Consider the following 18135-nt stretch of genomic DNA (forward strand, 5'->3'; position numbering starts at 1 on the left):
TGCCAGATTGTGCAGATAACCGGACTTAGAGAATTAGCGAGTTGGCCAGTTTTTTTGTCCCATGTCGCGATCGGCGCGGACTTAGCCTCTGAAGCGGCCGGCCGCCGGTCAAGTTTTATGTCAAAGAGTGTACATCGCATTTGGTTTGTCTGCGCAGCTCTTGTAACAGTTGTTCTTTTGGTGATGATATACCTTCTATATTCGTCAATATGATGGTCAACTGTGGTCCTGAAAAGGACCAAGATGATGTTTCTGGTGTGAGAGGATCAGCCGCCAGAGAAACCTGACGCCCAGGGTACGCCTGATTGCAAGTCTTATCTTGGTCGGAAATCATTGCAATCTTTGTGGAGGCTCCTTTCATGTACCCCATTCTGCATCTTGATGGGTTCTACAAAATGTGATGAATGAGTGATTTAATGTTTGAAACAGAAGCAGACTAGATCTTTCTAGTACCTACCAGCTGCTTCGTACCTCTTATGTCAACTCATTAGACGTTGGACTTATATTCATATAACTTATTTCACACTGGATTTTCCATTTATATTTATTACCATATTTAGATATCAAGCTGCTTAATTTTGTTCCAAAGAATGTACTGTAAGCAACTATTAATTTTATTATTTTCCCAATATACTCTGGGATTATTTGAGTGTTATGTAACATTTAATTGTTAACATCACAAAATTTATTTTGTTATTTTATGTTTATAATATTCTTCTTTGTAGAGCTAAAATAAGAGGAAGGAGGACACCAGTAAAAGTTTTCTACCTTGATATGACTTTGCTGGGAGACTACTGGGGCTGTTTTGGAAATCCTAGAATGTGAGTGTAATGGTATTTAAGACTGTATTTTTATTGCTTAGTGTCTTCCATATTACTTCAAGAATAAGTTCTGATATATAAGTTTACTTTCATTGTGAACTAAGGAATATCATCCAGATGAATCACTGGAAAGGCAGATAAGCAGTGTCATATTTTAATGTAGTTGAATTATAAATCATAATTTTAAACAATCTGCCTGATCTCTAAGAAGAATGTTTAATGAAACACTCTTTATTTTAAATTATATTTCTGAAGCCTGTAATTTTTTTGTTTCATGACAGTTACCACCACACAGTGCCAGTAACTTTATTATACGGTCTGCGTGAAGGTCTGGCACAACTAGCAGAGGAAGGTTTACAGAAATACTGGGAAAGGCATAAGAATTGCAGTATTCAGCTTCATGAAGGAATCACAAAACTTGGCCTTGACTTCTTTGTTAAAGACCCAACAAGTAGACTCCCTACAGTAACTGCTATTTCTCTGCCTCCTCACATTGATGGACGAGCTGTATCAAGATATGCTATGGAAAGGTGAGTGTAGTATGATGAAAAAGTAACAGTACCGAAAATTGCTGTTACGAGCAATAATTAAAGTGATGTTGACTGTAATTCAGACTCTTGAAAAGAGGATCATGTAATAATAGTAGGGGATAAAGGCAACCATCAATTATATGACTCAGTTTGACATTGGGCACATCACTGAGAATACTTCTCTCATTTGGGTGAAGAAAATGTCACTCTGATATGCCCATGATGAAGCACATAGTTTATATGATAGCTGAACAGACTAGACAGTAAATAGTTTAAATTTTTTTGGTAAAATTCATCTGGGTGTGTGATCATACCGTGTGTGATAAAACTACCAATATTTCTGCTTCTACTGCAGGCAGCCTTACTCAGTCACAAAAATGAACTTTGGCCACAAAAGCCCAAGCTCGTATAGTTTAGTTCTTAACACCTTCAGTATCCCTGCCCTGGCAGGCGTGGTAGTTCAGGGAATGACAGGTGGCCAACGCCATGACCAGTGTGTTCTGTCGGTGCCGTGTAGCCTGAGTTTCGGTTACTGTGCAGGTCAGATTTGCCTCCTTCCATGACCGGGCATTCTACAGTGAACATTGATTGTGATTTGGCTGTCGGCTTATCTTTCTATCACTCTGTGGTGGAACTTGTGCAGGTAAGAGCAATTGTTTTCAATGTATCATTCTTTATCTATAAAATAATCATTTTGAGCATAATTATACACAAATTTTATTTGTGGAGACATGTCTCAAAACAGGCGTGCATGTAAGAGGAAATTATTTCCTGTCAAAGTAAATTTGTAGTAAGTATAAATTAAAATGTGTTTTGAGATATGTCTATAACAATAAAATTTGTGTGTAATTACACTGAAAATAATTATTTTATAGATAAAGAGTGGAAAATTGAAAACAAATGCACTTGCATCCTCATAATTCTTCACAGAATGATAGGAAGATGAACCAACAACTAAATCATAACCTACAGTCACAGCAGAGTGCTTGAGCACAGAATGGCGCAAATCAGACCTGCACAGTAAACAAAACATAGACTAGATGGCGCCAATAGTCTGAACGCACTAGCCATGGAATCAGCCATTTGCCGTGCCCCAGGCTACCATGCCTGGTGAGGTGGGTGCACCGAACATCTTAACCTTACAAAGGTCACAATATGCAACTCCAAAGAAGCAAAATTACCTGTTGGCACCAGGAATAGACATGAATTGGCACTCTCCAGCATTGCAAAAGCAAATTTTCAAACTACCTTCTTAGGCACTCCCACAAGTTATGTCACTATTATTGTTATTATTATTATTATTATTATTAGCACTTATTTTTATTTTATGACCTTCACTGGACCATTCTAGTCAAATATGCAAAGGCTTATACAAGGAGTTGTTGTTAATCAAAGGTTTGTACAAGTAGTTGTTGTTATTCAATAATACAATTCAGTTCAGTAACAAGTCAGTAAGACATTCAATAATACAGTGGTTGTGGAAGAAATGTTGTAATTTATTATTACATAAAGGATTTTTTGGTCTTATATCTGCCAAATATTTCCTCATTCTTTCATATGTTTTCTTTTTTAGCTGCTGGTAAACCTTTTGGGATGTGAGGTTATGGGCCAAGAAACTCTTCTGTCCTTGGACCACGACCTCACATCCTGAAAGGTTTACCAGCAACTATGTCACCCAGTCGTGAAAGCCTTCATTTTCTTTTTTGGTTTTCTCATTGTCTGATATCACTCTTCCATTAGTCATTTTATTGATCTTTGTTTGTAGTGTGTGATATCTGATTTTCTAGATTCAGTGACTGAAAATTCCTTTTAGCTGCATGACTAGTAGTAGTGTATTGCAAACAGGCCCCTGTTCCTATAAATTTAAGTAAATTTTTAAAACAAGAATACCAATGTAATCAAGTAATGTTAAGCTATGAATGGATAGTAAATAGCATCTATTTAATGTAATTATGGAAGCAGGAATTCTTTTTGAGTGCATTTCCTTTAATTCATTAGGTTACATTCAGCCAGTGTAAAAATAAATAATATTAAGCAGTGTAGTTGTTGTTAATTAACTTGCTAAGAGTTGCATCTCTTTTTTAGTTCATATCTGACTGTAATAACATCTCTGAAAGTTGCTCTTCATGATGGGAGCTACAGAACACAATAATTGAATGAATCAGTGAATAGTGTATCAGCTGAACAATATGATAAAAACTGTATTAAGATAATTTTGGAACCCTTGAAGTAAAGGGATAAAAGGCAGATATGGGTGAGAGATGAGAAAATTATTAGGTGTCATGGATAATATAACACGGAACATGAATAATCTGAGGATGAATAGCATGATACAAAGAGAAATCGTAATAGATGCCAAATAAAGAACAGCGAGAGATAAAAAACCTGTATAAAACATTCCATTCACATTAAGACTCCATGCATAATCTGTGATTGTGGGATACCATGAATAAGAATGTACAATTCTGAATTCAGCCTTTGCACTAACAATAGATTGTAAAAGTTATTCAGTCTTTTATGTCATAGAAACTTAGCATTTGTGATATGGGGAGCTAATGAGGTAAATAATCATTAACTTATTTTTCAGATAGCTTCTTTCAAAACTATTTATCCTAATTGATTTCAACTGGTTTAAAATGTTTGTACCCAAGCACATAACCCAGTTCTGGAGACAAGAACATAATTGACAGTTTATGCAAAAACTGTCATTGCCTTGTGCTGTAGTTATTAAAATTCTCTTTAAAAATATTGGTTGATTTTATAGAATTAATTAAAAAATAAATATGTTTTAGACTATCAAATATAAAAATAAAATATTACTGTTTGAAGAATTCATTCATTGCCAATTTTTACTGCTGTTATATCCAGACGTAGATAACTTTATTGTAATATGTATCTTTGTTCAAATGCAGGGCAGTGTGTTTCCATAGTATATTCAAATTATTTTTTGCCATGTATTGTGATTATGAAAAATATTCATTCCTGTGGAGGAGGCAGGGATTTTCTGCCACATTTGATTTCATTTTTTGGATGAATAGTTTATTTAATTAACAATACAGAAAAATGAACGTATGTAATCAAAGACAAAAAGATACAAAATATATGATTAAGTTTTATCAGTATGTTCAGGAGCTGTTCAGTGGAAGATACTTGTTGTATTGCAGAGGGATGAATCCTATTAGCACAGTTTAAAAATCGTTTATTCTGTCATGAAAATAATACGTCTCTGTGAGAAACAGACAATCTCCGATGAAAACTCTTGAGACAGGGGTAACACAGGGATCAGTTCTTGGGCCATTCTTTCCCATAAGTGCAATCACTGGTTTACCACATAATGTTCCCGGTTATCTGATCTGCTCTGCAGATGACACAATGATAATTGCAAACCATTAAGACACATCAGTATTAAAACAGATGTCTCTGGAACAACTAGTTTCCTTTTTTCCTGGTCTTTTATCCTATATCTACATTGGGTTGACATGTTAATTATTAGATTTGGCAATGTTAGTGGACTTCCCCCATGAACCATGGACCTTGCCGTTGGTGGGGAGGCTTGCGTGCCTCAGCGATACAGATGGCCGTACCGTAGGTGCAACCACAACGGAGGGGTATCTGTTGAGAGGCCAGACAAACATGTGGTTCCTGAAGAGGGGCAGCAGCCTTTTCAGTAGTTGCAGGGGCAACAGTCTGGATGATTGACTGATCTGGCCTTGTAACATTAACCAAAACGGCCTTGCTGTGCTGGTACTGCGAACGGCTGAAAGCAAGGGGAAACTACAGCCGTAATTTTTCCCGAGGACATGCAGCTTTACATGCAGCTTTACTGTATGATTAAATGATGATGGCGTCCTCTTGGGTAAAATATTCCGGAGGTAAAATAGTCCCCCATTCGGATCTGCGGGCGGGGACTACTCAAGAGGACGTCGTTATCAGGAGAAAGAAAACTGGCAATCTACGGATCGGAGCGTGGAATGTCAGATCCCTTAATCGGGCAGGTAGGTTAGAAAATTTAAAAAGGGAAATGGATAGGTTAAAGTTAGATATAGTGGGAATTAGTGAAGTTCGGTGGCAGGAGAAACAAGACTTTTGGTCAGGTGATTACAGGGTTATAAATACAAAATCAAATAGAGGTAATGCAGGAGTAGGTTTAATAATGAATAAAAAAATAGGAGTGCGGGTTAGCTACTACAAACAGCATAGTGAACGCATTATTGTGGCCAAGATAGACACAAAGCCCATGCCTACTACAGTAGTACAAGTTTATATGCCAACTAGCTCTGCAGATGATGAAGAAATTGATGAAATGTATGACGAGATAAAAGAAATTATTCAGGTAGTGAAGGGAGACGAAAATTTAATAGTCATGGGTGACTGGAATTCGTCAGTAGGAAAAGGGAGAGAAGGAAACGTAGTAGGTGAATATGGATTGGGGGGAAGAAATGAAAGAGGAAGCCGCCTTGTAGAATTTTGCACAGAGCATAACTTAATCATAGCTAACACTTGGTTCAAGAATCATAAAAGAAGGTTGTATACCTGGAAGAATCCTGGAGATACTAATAGGTATCAGATAGATTATATAATGGTAAGACAGAGATTTAGGAACCAGGTTTTAAATTGTAAGACATTTCCAGGGGCAGATGTGGATTCTGACCACAATCTATTGGTTATGAACTGCAGATTGAAACTGAAGAAACTGCAAAAAGGTGGGAATTTAAGGAGATGGGACCTGGATAAACTGAAAGAACCAGAGGTTGTAGAGAGTTTCAGGGAGAGCATAAGGGAACAATTGACAGGAATGGGGGAAAGAAATACAGTAGAAGAAGAATGGGTAGCTCTGAGGGATGAAGTAGTGAAGGCAGCAGAGGATCAAGTAGGTAAAAAGACGAGGGCTAATAGAAATCCTTGGGTAACAGAAGAAATATTGAATTTAATTGATGAAAGGAGAAAATACAAAAATGCAGTAAATGAAGCAGGCAAAAGGGAATACAAACGTCTCAAAAATGAGATCGACAGAAAGTGCAAAATGGCTAAGCAGGGATGGCTAGAGGACAAATGTAAGGATGTAGAGGCTTGTCTCACTAGGGGTAAGATAGATACTGCCTACAGGAAAATTAAAGAGACCTTTGGAGAGAAGAGAACCACTTGTATGAATATCAAGAGCTCAGATGGCAACCCAGTTCTAAGCAAAGAAGGGAAGGCAGAAAGGTGGAAGGAGTATATAGAGGGTTTATACAAGGGTGATGTACTTGAGGACAATATTATGGAAATGGAAGAGGATGTAGATGAAGATGAAATGGGAGATAAGATACTGCGTAAAGAGTTTGACAGAGCACTGAAAGACCTGAGTCGAAACAAGGCCCCTGGAGTAGACAACATTCCATTAGAACTACTGATGGCCTTGGGAGAGCCAGTCATGACAAAACTCTACCATCTGGTGAGCAAGATGTATGAAACAGGTGAAATACCCACAGACTTCAAGAAGAATATAATAATTCCAATCCCAAAGAAGGCAGGTGTTGACAGATGTGAAAATTACCGAACTATCAGTTTAATAAGTCACAGCTGCAAAATACTAACACGAATTCTTTACAGACGAATGGAAAAACTGGTAGAAGCGGACCTCGGGGAAGATCAGTTTGGATTCCGTAGAAATGTTGGAACACGAGAGGCAATACTAACCTTACGACTTATCTTAGAAGAAAGATTAAGAAAAGGCAAACCTACATTTCTAGCATTTGTAGACTTAGAGAAAGCTTTTGACAACGTTAACTGGAATACTCTCTTTCAAATTATGAAGGTGGCAGGGGTAAAATACAGGGAGCGAAAGGCTATTTACAATTTGTACAGAAACCAGATGGCAGTTATAAGAGTCGAGGGGCATGAAAGGGAAGCAGTGGTTGGGAAAGGAGTGAGACAGGGTTGTAGCCTCTCCCCGATGTTATTCAATCTGTATATTGAGCAAGCAGTAAAGGAAACAAAAGAAAAATTCGGAGTAGGTATTAAAATTCATGGAGAAGAAGTAAAAACTTTGAGGTTCGCCGATGACATTGTAATTCTGTCAGAGACAGCAAAGGACTTGGAAGAGCAGTTGAACGGAATGGAGAGTGTCTTGAAAGGAGGATATAAGATGAATATCAACAAAAGCAAAACGAGGATAATGGAATGTAGTCAAATTAAATCGGGTGATGCTGAGGGGATTAGATTAGGAAATGAGACACTTAAAGTAGTAAAGGAGTTTTGCTATTTAGGGAGTAAAATAACTGATGATGGTCGAAGTAGAGAGGATATAAAATGTAGACTGGCAATGGCAAGGAAATCGTTTCTGAAGAAGAGAAAATTGTTAACATCGAGTATTGATTTAAGTGTCAGGAAGTCGTTTCTAAAAATATTTGTATGGAGTGTAGCCATGTATGGAAGTGAAACATGGATGATAACCAGTTTGGACAAGAAGAAAATAGAAGCTTTCGAAATGTGGTGCTACAGAAGAATGCTGAAGATAAGGTGGGTAGATCACGTAACTAATGAGGAGGTATTGAATAGGATTGGGGAGAAGAGAAGTTTGTGGCACAACTTGACTAGAAGAAGGGATCGGTTGGTAGGACATGTTTTAAGGCATCAAGGGATCACAAATTTAGCATTGGAGGGCAGCGTGGAGGGTAAAAATCGTAGAGGGAGACCAAGAGATCAATACACTAAGCAGATTCAGAAGGATGTAGGTTGCAGTAGGTACTGGGAGATGAAGAAGCTTGCACAGGATAGAGTAACATGGAGAGCTGCATCAAACCAGTCTCAGGACTGAAGACCACAACAACAACAACAATGTTAGTGGTAGAAGGTGGGTGGCTGGCTGTCCTTCCTGTCACCATAACGTCTCCCCCATCCTCCCAAAATCTTCCTCCCCCCCCCCCCCCCCCACTCACCCTTTTCCTCGGGACAGAATTTGTGTACCTTAATCCCAACTGTCTGTGTCTAGTGTTACCCCATGTGAAGTGTGTGAGCATTTTGTAAATATGTGACAGTCACGTAACAGTTGTGACATGGGTACCAGCCAGGTGTAGACTTAGTCAGGTGTGAGAAACCAGCCAAAAGGCACGTCCAGAAAGCTCAGTACACCTGTCCTTGTAGTCAGTCCATCAGGTGTATTTAATATGGGGCTGACATGGCTCTCCAAATCCTGAAAGCAGCATGTTAATGCATACAGCTATCCAAAAGGGGCACTAGTATTGCTAGATGCTGTGGTGAAATGGTTCTCAGCCAACAAACTACTTTGTAACCCAGATAAGACCCATTGTCTTCTGCTACATCTACATAACAAAACAAAAAAAGTTATTTAAACTTATGATGTCATATTGATTCCAATTTCATCTGGGAACAACACATCCATCATATTTGCAAAAGAATATCAAAATTAACATGTGGCTAAGATACCATGAGACCTTGTACTGGTCATCCGCATGACAGTAAAACTTCAGATGAATAAGTTGTGTAGTAGCAATGCATTTGACTGTGGCCACTGTAGATGACAAATATTGGTTACTCCAGCTCTGCAATTACACAAGTACTGAGCTTTGCATGAGTTAGGGAAGTGCCCTTAGTACCTTTAGTTTGAAAGAAACAACTACTGACAGAGACATCATTCACGGGCAGCAGTGCTCAAACATTATGGATTGTTAGAGCAGACAGGTGAGGCTCCTAGCACATTATTCACCAGTTCACTACTGGACACCATCGCCACCACAACCATCACCACCACCACCAACAACAACAATGATAAGTGAGCATCCAGGAGTGACTGCTCGACATATTATGTACTTTCGGTCATCAGATGTCACAAGGCACAGAGATTATTATGGGCACAGGAATACCACCACTTGATTCTTGAAGAATGGCAAAATGTTTGCTATTGGCATGCTGATGGAAAAGTATAAGTACATCAAATATAGTAAGACAAAAATCAACAAAGGAAAATCCAGGATGGAACATAACAATATAATGAAAAGGGTAGCTGCTACTCACCATATAGCGGAGATGCTCAATCGCAGAAAGGCACAGTGCTAAGACTGTCGGAATGTTAGCTTCCAACCAACAAGGCTTTTGTCAAAAATAGACCACACACACACACACACACACACACAAATGCAACTCACACACACACAAATGCAACTCACACACACTTATGACCACAGTCTCTGGCCACTGGAGCTAGACTGCGAGTAGCAGCGCATTATGGGAGAGGCAACCGAGTGGGGGTAAGGAGGAGGGGGGGGGGAAGGGGGAGGGATAGCAGGGTAGGGGTGGGGGTACAGTAAGGTGCTGCTGAGAGCATGCAGGGATGAGATGGAGAATAGGGCTGCTAGGTGCAGTTGGGAGGTTAGATGGAGGTTGTGGGAGAGAGGAGGGATGCAGCAAAGGAGAAAAGTAAAAAGACTTGGTGTGTTGGTGGAATAGAGGGCTGTGTAGTGCTGGAATGGGAACAGGGAAGGGGCTAGATGGGTAAGGACAATGACTTACGAATGTTGAGACCAGGAGGGTTATGGGAACGTAGGCCGGCCGGGATGTCTGAGCGGTTCTAGGTGCTACAGTCTGGAACCGTGTGACTGCTACGGTCGCAGGTTCGAATCCTGCCTCGGGCCATTTGAACCATTTTTTTGGGAATGTAGAATATACTGCAGGCAGAGTTCCCATCTGCACAGTTTAGAAAAGATGGTGACGGAGGGAAGGATTCAGATTGCACAGGCTGTGGAGCGGTCATTGAAATGAACATTGTGTTGGACGACGGGCTCAGCAACAGGGTGGTCCAGCTGATTCAGTCCTGGGTGGTACTGAGTCATGAGGGAAATGCACCTCTGTGGCCAGACAGTGGGACTTTCTGAGATGATGAGTGACTGGAAAGATAAGGCATGGGAGATCTGTTTTTGTACATTGTTGGGAGGGTAATTATGATCTGTTAAGGCCTCAGTGAGACCATCGGTATATTTCAAGAGGGACCAGTCTCACTACAGATGTGATGCCCTGTATAAAAGGGACTTCTTGGTGTAGAACGAGTGGCAGCTGTCAAAGTGGAAGTAGTGCTAGTGGTTGATAGGTTTGATTTGGACAGAGGTACTGATGTAGCAATCTTTGAGTTGGAGGTCAACATCAAGGAAGGTGGCTTTATGGGTTCAGTAGGACCAGGTGAAGTGATTGGGTACCGAAAGTCAGCACAGTATGTACTTTGCATTCTGCCTTGCAAGGCAAATGGGGCTTGTTGGCTAAAAGCTAACATTCCGACAGCCTCTTTGTTGTGCCTTTCTGTGACTCAGCATCTCCGTCATGTGGTGAATAGCAACTATCCTTTTCAAGAACTGTAAGACAGAATACATCCCACCCTCTTGCAAGCAGTGCATCATTCAGGAATGTATGCAGGTATTCCCATCTGAGGGTTGTTCATACAGGATGAAATGCGGCATGTGGTACATATGCCATCACCTCAGTGGCAAACAATGCAGGAAAAAAGTTCTATGTTCTGGCCATGATGGTCATTCAGGACCAAGTGACTGCCTTATCATCTGATCAATTTCCTCAAGCTGCAGCTGGACAGCTGATCATGATGGCTTATCAATTCTTCTGGAGACTGTGTTACAGTGTGTTGCCTCTGTCATTAGGGCAGAAGGGGATGTATAAGCTCCTGCCATTATATTGAAAGAATGGTCATCTTGAAGAAGTCAACTTGCCATTAACTAAAAATGTATTTGAAAGATCAAAGAAATCATAAAATAGAACAAGACAGTTTCATCTGCTTATAAGCAAGATGGCGCCGATAGGAAAGTGTAGTGACGCTTCTCTCTCGTTAAAAAGGCAAAAAATGAACAGTTCTTCGTGTAGAGAATGTAAAAAGCGTGTGATGAAGGGTATTCTGTGTATCAAATGCAATTCTGGTTATACGAAAAGTGCGCGAAAGTAAATCTAAAGTTTGTCAGCGATGATTTTCCGTGGACATGTCACGGTTGTTTACGTGACGAAACGGCCGAGCTTGTAAGTGCAGTTGATACAAAAAACGAAATTATAAAGTTACTATGAAGTGACATTGAGGCATTAAAAACCGAACTTTCAACCATCAAGAAAGAAAACGATACATTAATACAAGAAAAGAAGTCCTGTGTGTGTAAAAGCCATCAAACGGAAAAGAAAGAAGATTGCGAAAATACGAATGACCGATCGTACTTTAAAAACATTTCAAGGGTTCCCGTTGATGTCTCAGTAAACTCAGTAAGCCAAAAACCGGAAGATAAATATAAATGGAAGGTGGTGACATACAGCAAAAGGAAAAAACAAAGCGCCAGATACGCAACAAAAGGAAAATGACTTTTTAATAATTGGCGATTCGCTGCTGAAGAATATGGTTGTCCCCAATTGCAAGATCGACGTACGACCTGGTATTAGAACGCATCAACTCGGTAAACATTTTAAAAATATGGTAAATGCAAGACAAGATACTACAGAACCAGATTCTGAAACCAGACATAACTATGATGGGGTGTTTATACATGTTGGGACGAATTCATTAAGGAGCAGCAGTGAGGAAGAAATGGCAAGCGAAACAAGAAACATGATTCGTTCTGCAAGAAATACACTCCTGGAAATTGAAATAAGAACACCGTGAATTCATTGTCCCAGGAAGGGGAAACTTAATTGACACATTCCTGGGGTCAGATACATCACATGATCACACTGACAGAACCACAGGCACATAGACACAGGCAACAGAGCATGCACAATGTCGGCACTAGTACAGTGTATATCCACCTTTCGCAGCAATGCAGGCTGCTATTCTCCCATGGAGACGATCGTAGAGATGCTGGATGTAGTCCTGTGGAATGGCTTGCCATGCCATTTCCACCTGGCGCCTCAGTTGGACCAGCGTTCGTGCTGGACGTGCAGACCGCGTGAGATGACGCTTCATCCAGTCCCAAACATGCTCAATGGGGGACAGATCCGAAGATCTTGCTGGCCAGGGTAGTTGACTTACACCTTCTAGAGCACGTTGGGTGGCACGGGATACATGCGGACGTGCATTGTCCTGTTGGAACAGCAAGTTCCCTTGCCGGTCTAGGAATGGTAGAACGATGGGTTCGATGACGGTTTGGATGTACCGTGCACTATTCAGTGTCCCCTCGACGATCACCAGTGGTGTACGGCCAGTGTAGGAGATCGCTCCCCACACCATGATGCCGGGTGTTGGCCCTGTGTGCCTCGGTCGTATCCAGTCCTGATTGTGGCGCTCACCTGCACGGCGCCAAACACGCATACGACCATCATTGGCACCAAGGCAGAAGCGACTCTCATCGCTGAAGACGACACGTCTTCATTCGTCCCTCCATTCACGCCTGTCACGACACCACTGGAGGCGGGCTGCACGATGTTGGGGCGTGAGCGGAAGACGGCCTAACGGTGTGCGGGACCGTAGCCCAGCTTCATGGAGACGGTTGCGAATGGTCCTCGCCGATACCCCAGGAGCAACAGTGTCCCTAATTTGCTGGGAAGTGGCGGTGCGGTCCCCTACGGCACTGCGTAGGATCCTACGGTCTTGGCGTGCATCCGTGCGTCGCTGCGGTCCGGTCCCAGGTCGACGGGCTCGTGCACCTTCCGCCGACCACTGGCGACAACATCGATGTACTGTGGAGACCTCACGCCCCACATGTTGAGCAATTCGGCGGTACGTCCACCCGGCCTCCCGCATGCCCACTATATGCCCTCGCTCAAAGTCCGTCAACTGCACATACGGTTCACGTCCACGCTGTCGCGGCATGCTACCAGTGTTAAAGACTGCGATGGAGCTCCGTATGTCACGGCAAACTGGCTGACACTGACGGCGGCGGTGCACAAATGCTGCGCAGCTAGCGCCATTCGACGGCCAACACCGCAGTTCCTGGTGTGTCCGCTGTGCCGTGCGTGTGATCATTGCTTGTACAGCCCTCTCGCAGTGTCCGGAGCAAGTATGGTGGGTCTGACACACCGGTGTCAATGTGTTCTTTTTTCCATTTCCAGGAGTGTATGTATGCAGGCTCTCATCTGATACTTAGCGGAATCATAAACAGAAGGTCAGTGAGTGAAAAATATATCGCCAAAATAAACTGTGCTCTTAAAGAACAATGTGATCGTCTTGGGGCAATTTTTATAGACCCAAACAAATTCCTATGTGAAAACTCACTAGTGAAGGATGGCTTGCATTTAAATAGACTGGGGTCTGTAACGTTCAGCAGAATGTTTGCAGATGTCTGCAAAATCATTAGATGCAAGGGAAACTAATATGGCCTGAAGGGGATGAAAAATCATACACTCCAGCTGGAAAAGAAAAATATAAGCACCATACAAAAAAAGACGATACTAAAGAATTTGCCCCAGAATTCAGCTCACAACATGTAAACCAACAAAAGAAAAATTACATAAAAGTACTTCATCAAAATATTCAATACTTTGGTAACAAAAAATTAGAAGCAGAAGTACTCCTGAGTGAAGTAAGACCAGACATATTATGCATAAGTGAACATGGACTAACTGAAAGTAAAATACATAATGTGGCAATAAAGGACTACAAACTAGCTAGTTACTTCTGCAGATCTAAATATAAGGGTGGTGGCGTTTGTATATATATTAAAACAGGTACTCTATCAAAGAATGTACACAGTGAAGCTGCTAAATTTCCCATAGCTAGAGAAAAAGACTTTGAAGTTACTGGTATAGTGGCAGAGGATTTTAGAGTGTTTTGTGTGTACAGGTCACCATGTGGCAATATTAGCATCTTTCTAAAAAAAGTTGCTAGCTTATTGAGAATGAATATGAAGAGAAATCTTATTATATGTGGAGACTTCAACATTGACATGGGAAAATACACAAAAATAAGACAGGATTTTGAAGAACTGTTAATACAGCATAACATGAAAGTGACAATAACTGCACCAACAAGAGTGACTTCACAAAGTGAGACAATTATTGACAACATAATTACTAATATGTGTAACTATGAGTCACATGTAGTTCAGACAGAAATATCTGATCATCATGGACAACTAATCGGCTTTTGCAGAAGTAATGACACAGTATCAGAACCAAAACAAACAACCAAAGAAATTAGGATCATCAGTGAACAAAATATCAACATCTTTAGAACAATGCTAAGTAAGGAAACCTGGAATGAAACCCTACAGGCCCAGAGTGTAAATGAAAAATATGATGCATTTATTTCAACAATTAAGTACCATTTTAATGTAGCATTTCCCAAAGTAAAGAGACAAGAAAGGCATCAAGATCAAGCACAGTGGATTACGAGTGAAATACTAGAACAGCGAAGGAAGCTTCAGGACGTGAGACGGATGGACGAAGCTGAAAACTATAAAATGTTAAAAAAGAAGTATAGAAAAACAATAAGAGAAGCGAAAGCAAGAGCAATTGACACCACTATAGCGAACTCAAAAAACAAGGCAAAGGCAGCTTGGAATGCAATCAATGCTGAAAGAAAGGAAAAAGATGGGTCAAACAAAGAAGAAGGTATTAGGTCAATTAAAGTAGACAACACAGTGGTCACAGATGGTATGGAAATAGCAAACATACTGAATAATAACTATATCAGTGTAGTAGAAAACCTAAAATTGGAAAGAAATAGTCAAAAACAGAAGGGTATTAAGGTACCAAAAAGATCATGCAGTACTATGTTCTTAAGACCAGTCACGGAAGATGAATTGCGGAAAACTATACAGAAACTGAAGTCCAAGAAATCAGCTGGTGATGATGAAATATCAAATCATGTAATAAAGCTGGTATGTGAGGAGATAATAACACCACTGCTGAACATAGCAAACTGTTCTTTCAGAGATGCAATTTTTCCAGAAAAACTGAAGATAACGAAGGTAGTGCCAGTGTACAAGAAAGGGTGTAAGGATGATCCCAACAACTACAGACCAGTTTCACTGATATCAGGTTTCTCAAAAATCCTAGAAATGCTTATGTATACCAGATTAGTTAACTATTTGGACAAACATAACATTCTCATGACCTCACAACATGGTTTCAGAAAGGGTAAATCTACAGAATCAGCAATTGTCAGTCTAACAGAATACATTTTACAGTCCTTAGATGAGAAAAAGGTTGTCTCTGCAATGTTTCTGGATCTTTCAAAGGCTTTTGACACCATTGACCATGAAATGCTGATACAAAAATTAAGCAACTATGGCATTCGGGGGCAACCAGGTGAATGGATAAAATCATACTTGTGCAACCGCAAGCAGTATGTATCATTAGGAAACTCATACCAATCAGAAACCAAATCCATCAAATATGGAGTGCCGCAGGGTTCGGTAATGGGGCCATTGTTATTTAATGTATTTGTTAATGATATAGGTGTTGAGGAGGAAGAAAAGAAAATATTGTATGCTGATGACATGACAATACTAAATAGTGACCAAAATATGGAACAGCTTGAGAGAAGAGCATACATATCTGCAAATGTCACAGCTCAATGGCTGTTGGAAAATGAACTGGTTATAAATCTAAAAAAGACTATGTATGCAGTGTTTAAAAACAAGGAAAAGGCCGTAGACATGGATTTAGAGGTTGATGGAACAAGGCTGGAAGAAGTAGAATCTGCTAGATTCTTAGGTATTCTTGTGGATAATGAACTGAAATGGAAAAAACATATTAATAATGTCTGTAAGAAACTGAGCTCTGTCATATTCTTAATGATGCAACTATCACAGTATTCAGACAAGAACCTTCTGTGTACAGTGTATCATGGACTTTTTGAACCATACTTACAGTATGGAGTGACTGTGTGGGGCAACTCAAACAAACAAGAGACAAAACGAGTGTTCACATTACAAAAAAAAGCAATTAGGACCATTTTAAGAAGAAAGACCTCTGAAACATGCAGAAACTGTTTCAAGAATTTAGGCATCTTAACTTTTTCATCGTTGTATATATACAAAACAATAATGTACATCACAAAAGGTAGTGAGGACTGGATTACAAATGCTAGTGTACACACCCACAATACAAGAAAGAAGAATGAAGTACGGAGCATACCCCACCGACTGGCAATGCTAGAAAAAGGACCCCAGTACTCTGGTATAAGACTACTAAGAAGTCTGCCCAAAACACTGCAAGATAGTGTACTTCACAATGACTTTGCAAAGAAACTTAAAGACTATCTCATTGAAAAAGAGTTTTACAGTGTTGCAGAATACTTATGCCATTAAATTTGTATATATTGTTACTCATTATCAGTGATGTAAAAATGTAAGCTAAAGGTGTAGGAAAATAAGTGATAAAGAATTTTAATACTTTGACATGTCCTATATTACACGTACATTTACTGTACACAATGTAATCTTACAGGATCAAATAAAATTCAATTCAATTCGATTCAATGTATTACATAGCGAGAATGTTAACAACACCAGCAAATATTCCAATTTTTTGCAGATCATTTAGTTTCTTTGATAAATTTTCAAGATAGTATAAACTAGAAATTAATTAACACATAAATCCTTTATTGCTACAGAGAATATGTTTTCAATGAGTAAAATTAGACTTAAACGTTTGGTGGATTAAAGCTGATACTCAATACTTACTCAAGTATCTATATGCATAGAGGTCAAATTAATTGTTCAGATCTTTTATGCTGCCAGAGGCATTCTATATTTATAAACAAGTGTAACTTAAAAGCAGATTATTTGGCCGGTATATATTCTGAGGAGAAACAACAACCATTATTCCAAATGCACCCATGAAAGAAAGGGTCAGCATTCCAAGAACTGAAAATCACAGGCTTCTGATTCATGTAAGAAAAAGAGGAAATAGTTAAGTATGTTAGAGGATTACAAGGGACCCACATAGTATAAAGAGTATGTAACAGCCTTCTGTAACAATATTCTTAATGGAAGGTTATTAATTCAAATACTTAAAAAAACAAAGTTGTTTATTGTGTTTATTTTTTTGCAGATATGGTCTGGAAATAGCAGGTGGACTAGGTCCAACAGTTGGAAAGATCATGAGAATTGGTCTAATGGGATACAATGCAACTCCAGAAAATGTCTCTCTCACATTGGCTGTTCTCAAGGAAGCTCTTGCTCATGCTACTGCTTCACGTCTTTAACTGATAACTCCATTACTTACTATTTTACTATTATTATGATTGTTAGTGTTATTTTGCATGACTGGTTTAGTTACCATCACAATTGTAATGATCATAATAAAGCTCTTTGTTATGGTGGATGTACTGTTTGTTAAGCATGAATATGTGATAGATCTAATATTTCCAAAATCTCTGCCCATGACAATTATGAGTGCACTTATTTCATATTTTTTTAAAAAAATGTGCTGCCTAATCTCAGAGTTAAACTACTTATCCTTTACAACCAGGTTCACTATTTTTTACTTACCTGTGTGGTAACCTGTGAATTCTCGATCGTAACTGAATCCTGACGAATCTAGCTTCTGTAACTGAACATCTTATTTTGGAGTAAAGCACCTTCCATTTATGATTGTATTTTACTGTAATGCAAAGGTATGAACATTAAAAATAAAAAAGATTTAGTATATGTAAATACTAACATGAACTGAATGAAAATATAACTCATGCTGAGCTGCTATTACCTGTTTGCACATTGATAGGTTAAAACTGGTTTTGTTTGTCCTAAGACTCTCTCTCTGTGTCTCAGTAGGAGGAGAATTCAGTCCAGATAAGTTCTAATAGGTAATTCCAATCCTTCATAGATCTCTCTACAGTCAATGCATGATTTACAATTTGT

General features: G+C 39.6%; 1 protein-coding gene across 1 annotated transcript in view; it reads left to right on the top strand.

Annotated features, from left to right (window-relative positions):
* The window catches only part of LOC126253650 (alanine--glyoxylate aminotransferase-like), a 97739-nt gene extending 80140 nt beyond the window's left edge, over nt 1-17599 (top strand). The window contains exons 5-7 of the mRNA XM_049955158.1: nt 726-821; nt 1103-1351; nt 17327-17599. Coding sequence (XP_049811115.1) covers nt 726-821; nt 1103-1351; nt 17327-17480 — 499 coding nt within the window. The 3' untranslated portion in view covers nt 17481-17599. The remainder of the gene's footprint in view (nt 1-725; nt 822-1102; nt 1352-17326) is intronic.
* The last annotated feature ends 536 nt before the right edge of the window (nt 17600-18135 follow it).

This window comes from Schistocerca nitens, chromosome 4, assembly GCF_023898315.1.
Source record: "Schistocerca nitens isolate TAMUIC-IGC-003100 chromosome 4, iqSchNite1.1, whole genome shotgun sequence".
In the NCBI taxonomy this organism is placed as follows: domain Eukaryota; kingdom Metazoa; phylum Arthropoda; class Insecta; order Orthoptera; family Acrididae; genus Schistocerca; species Schistocerca nitens.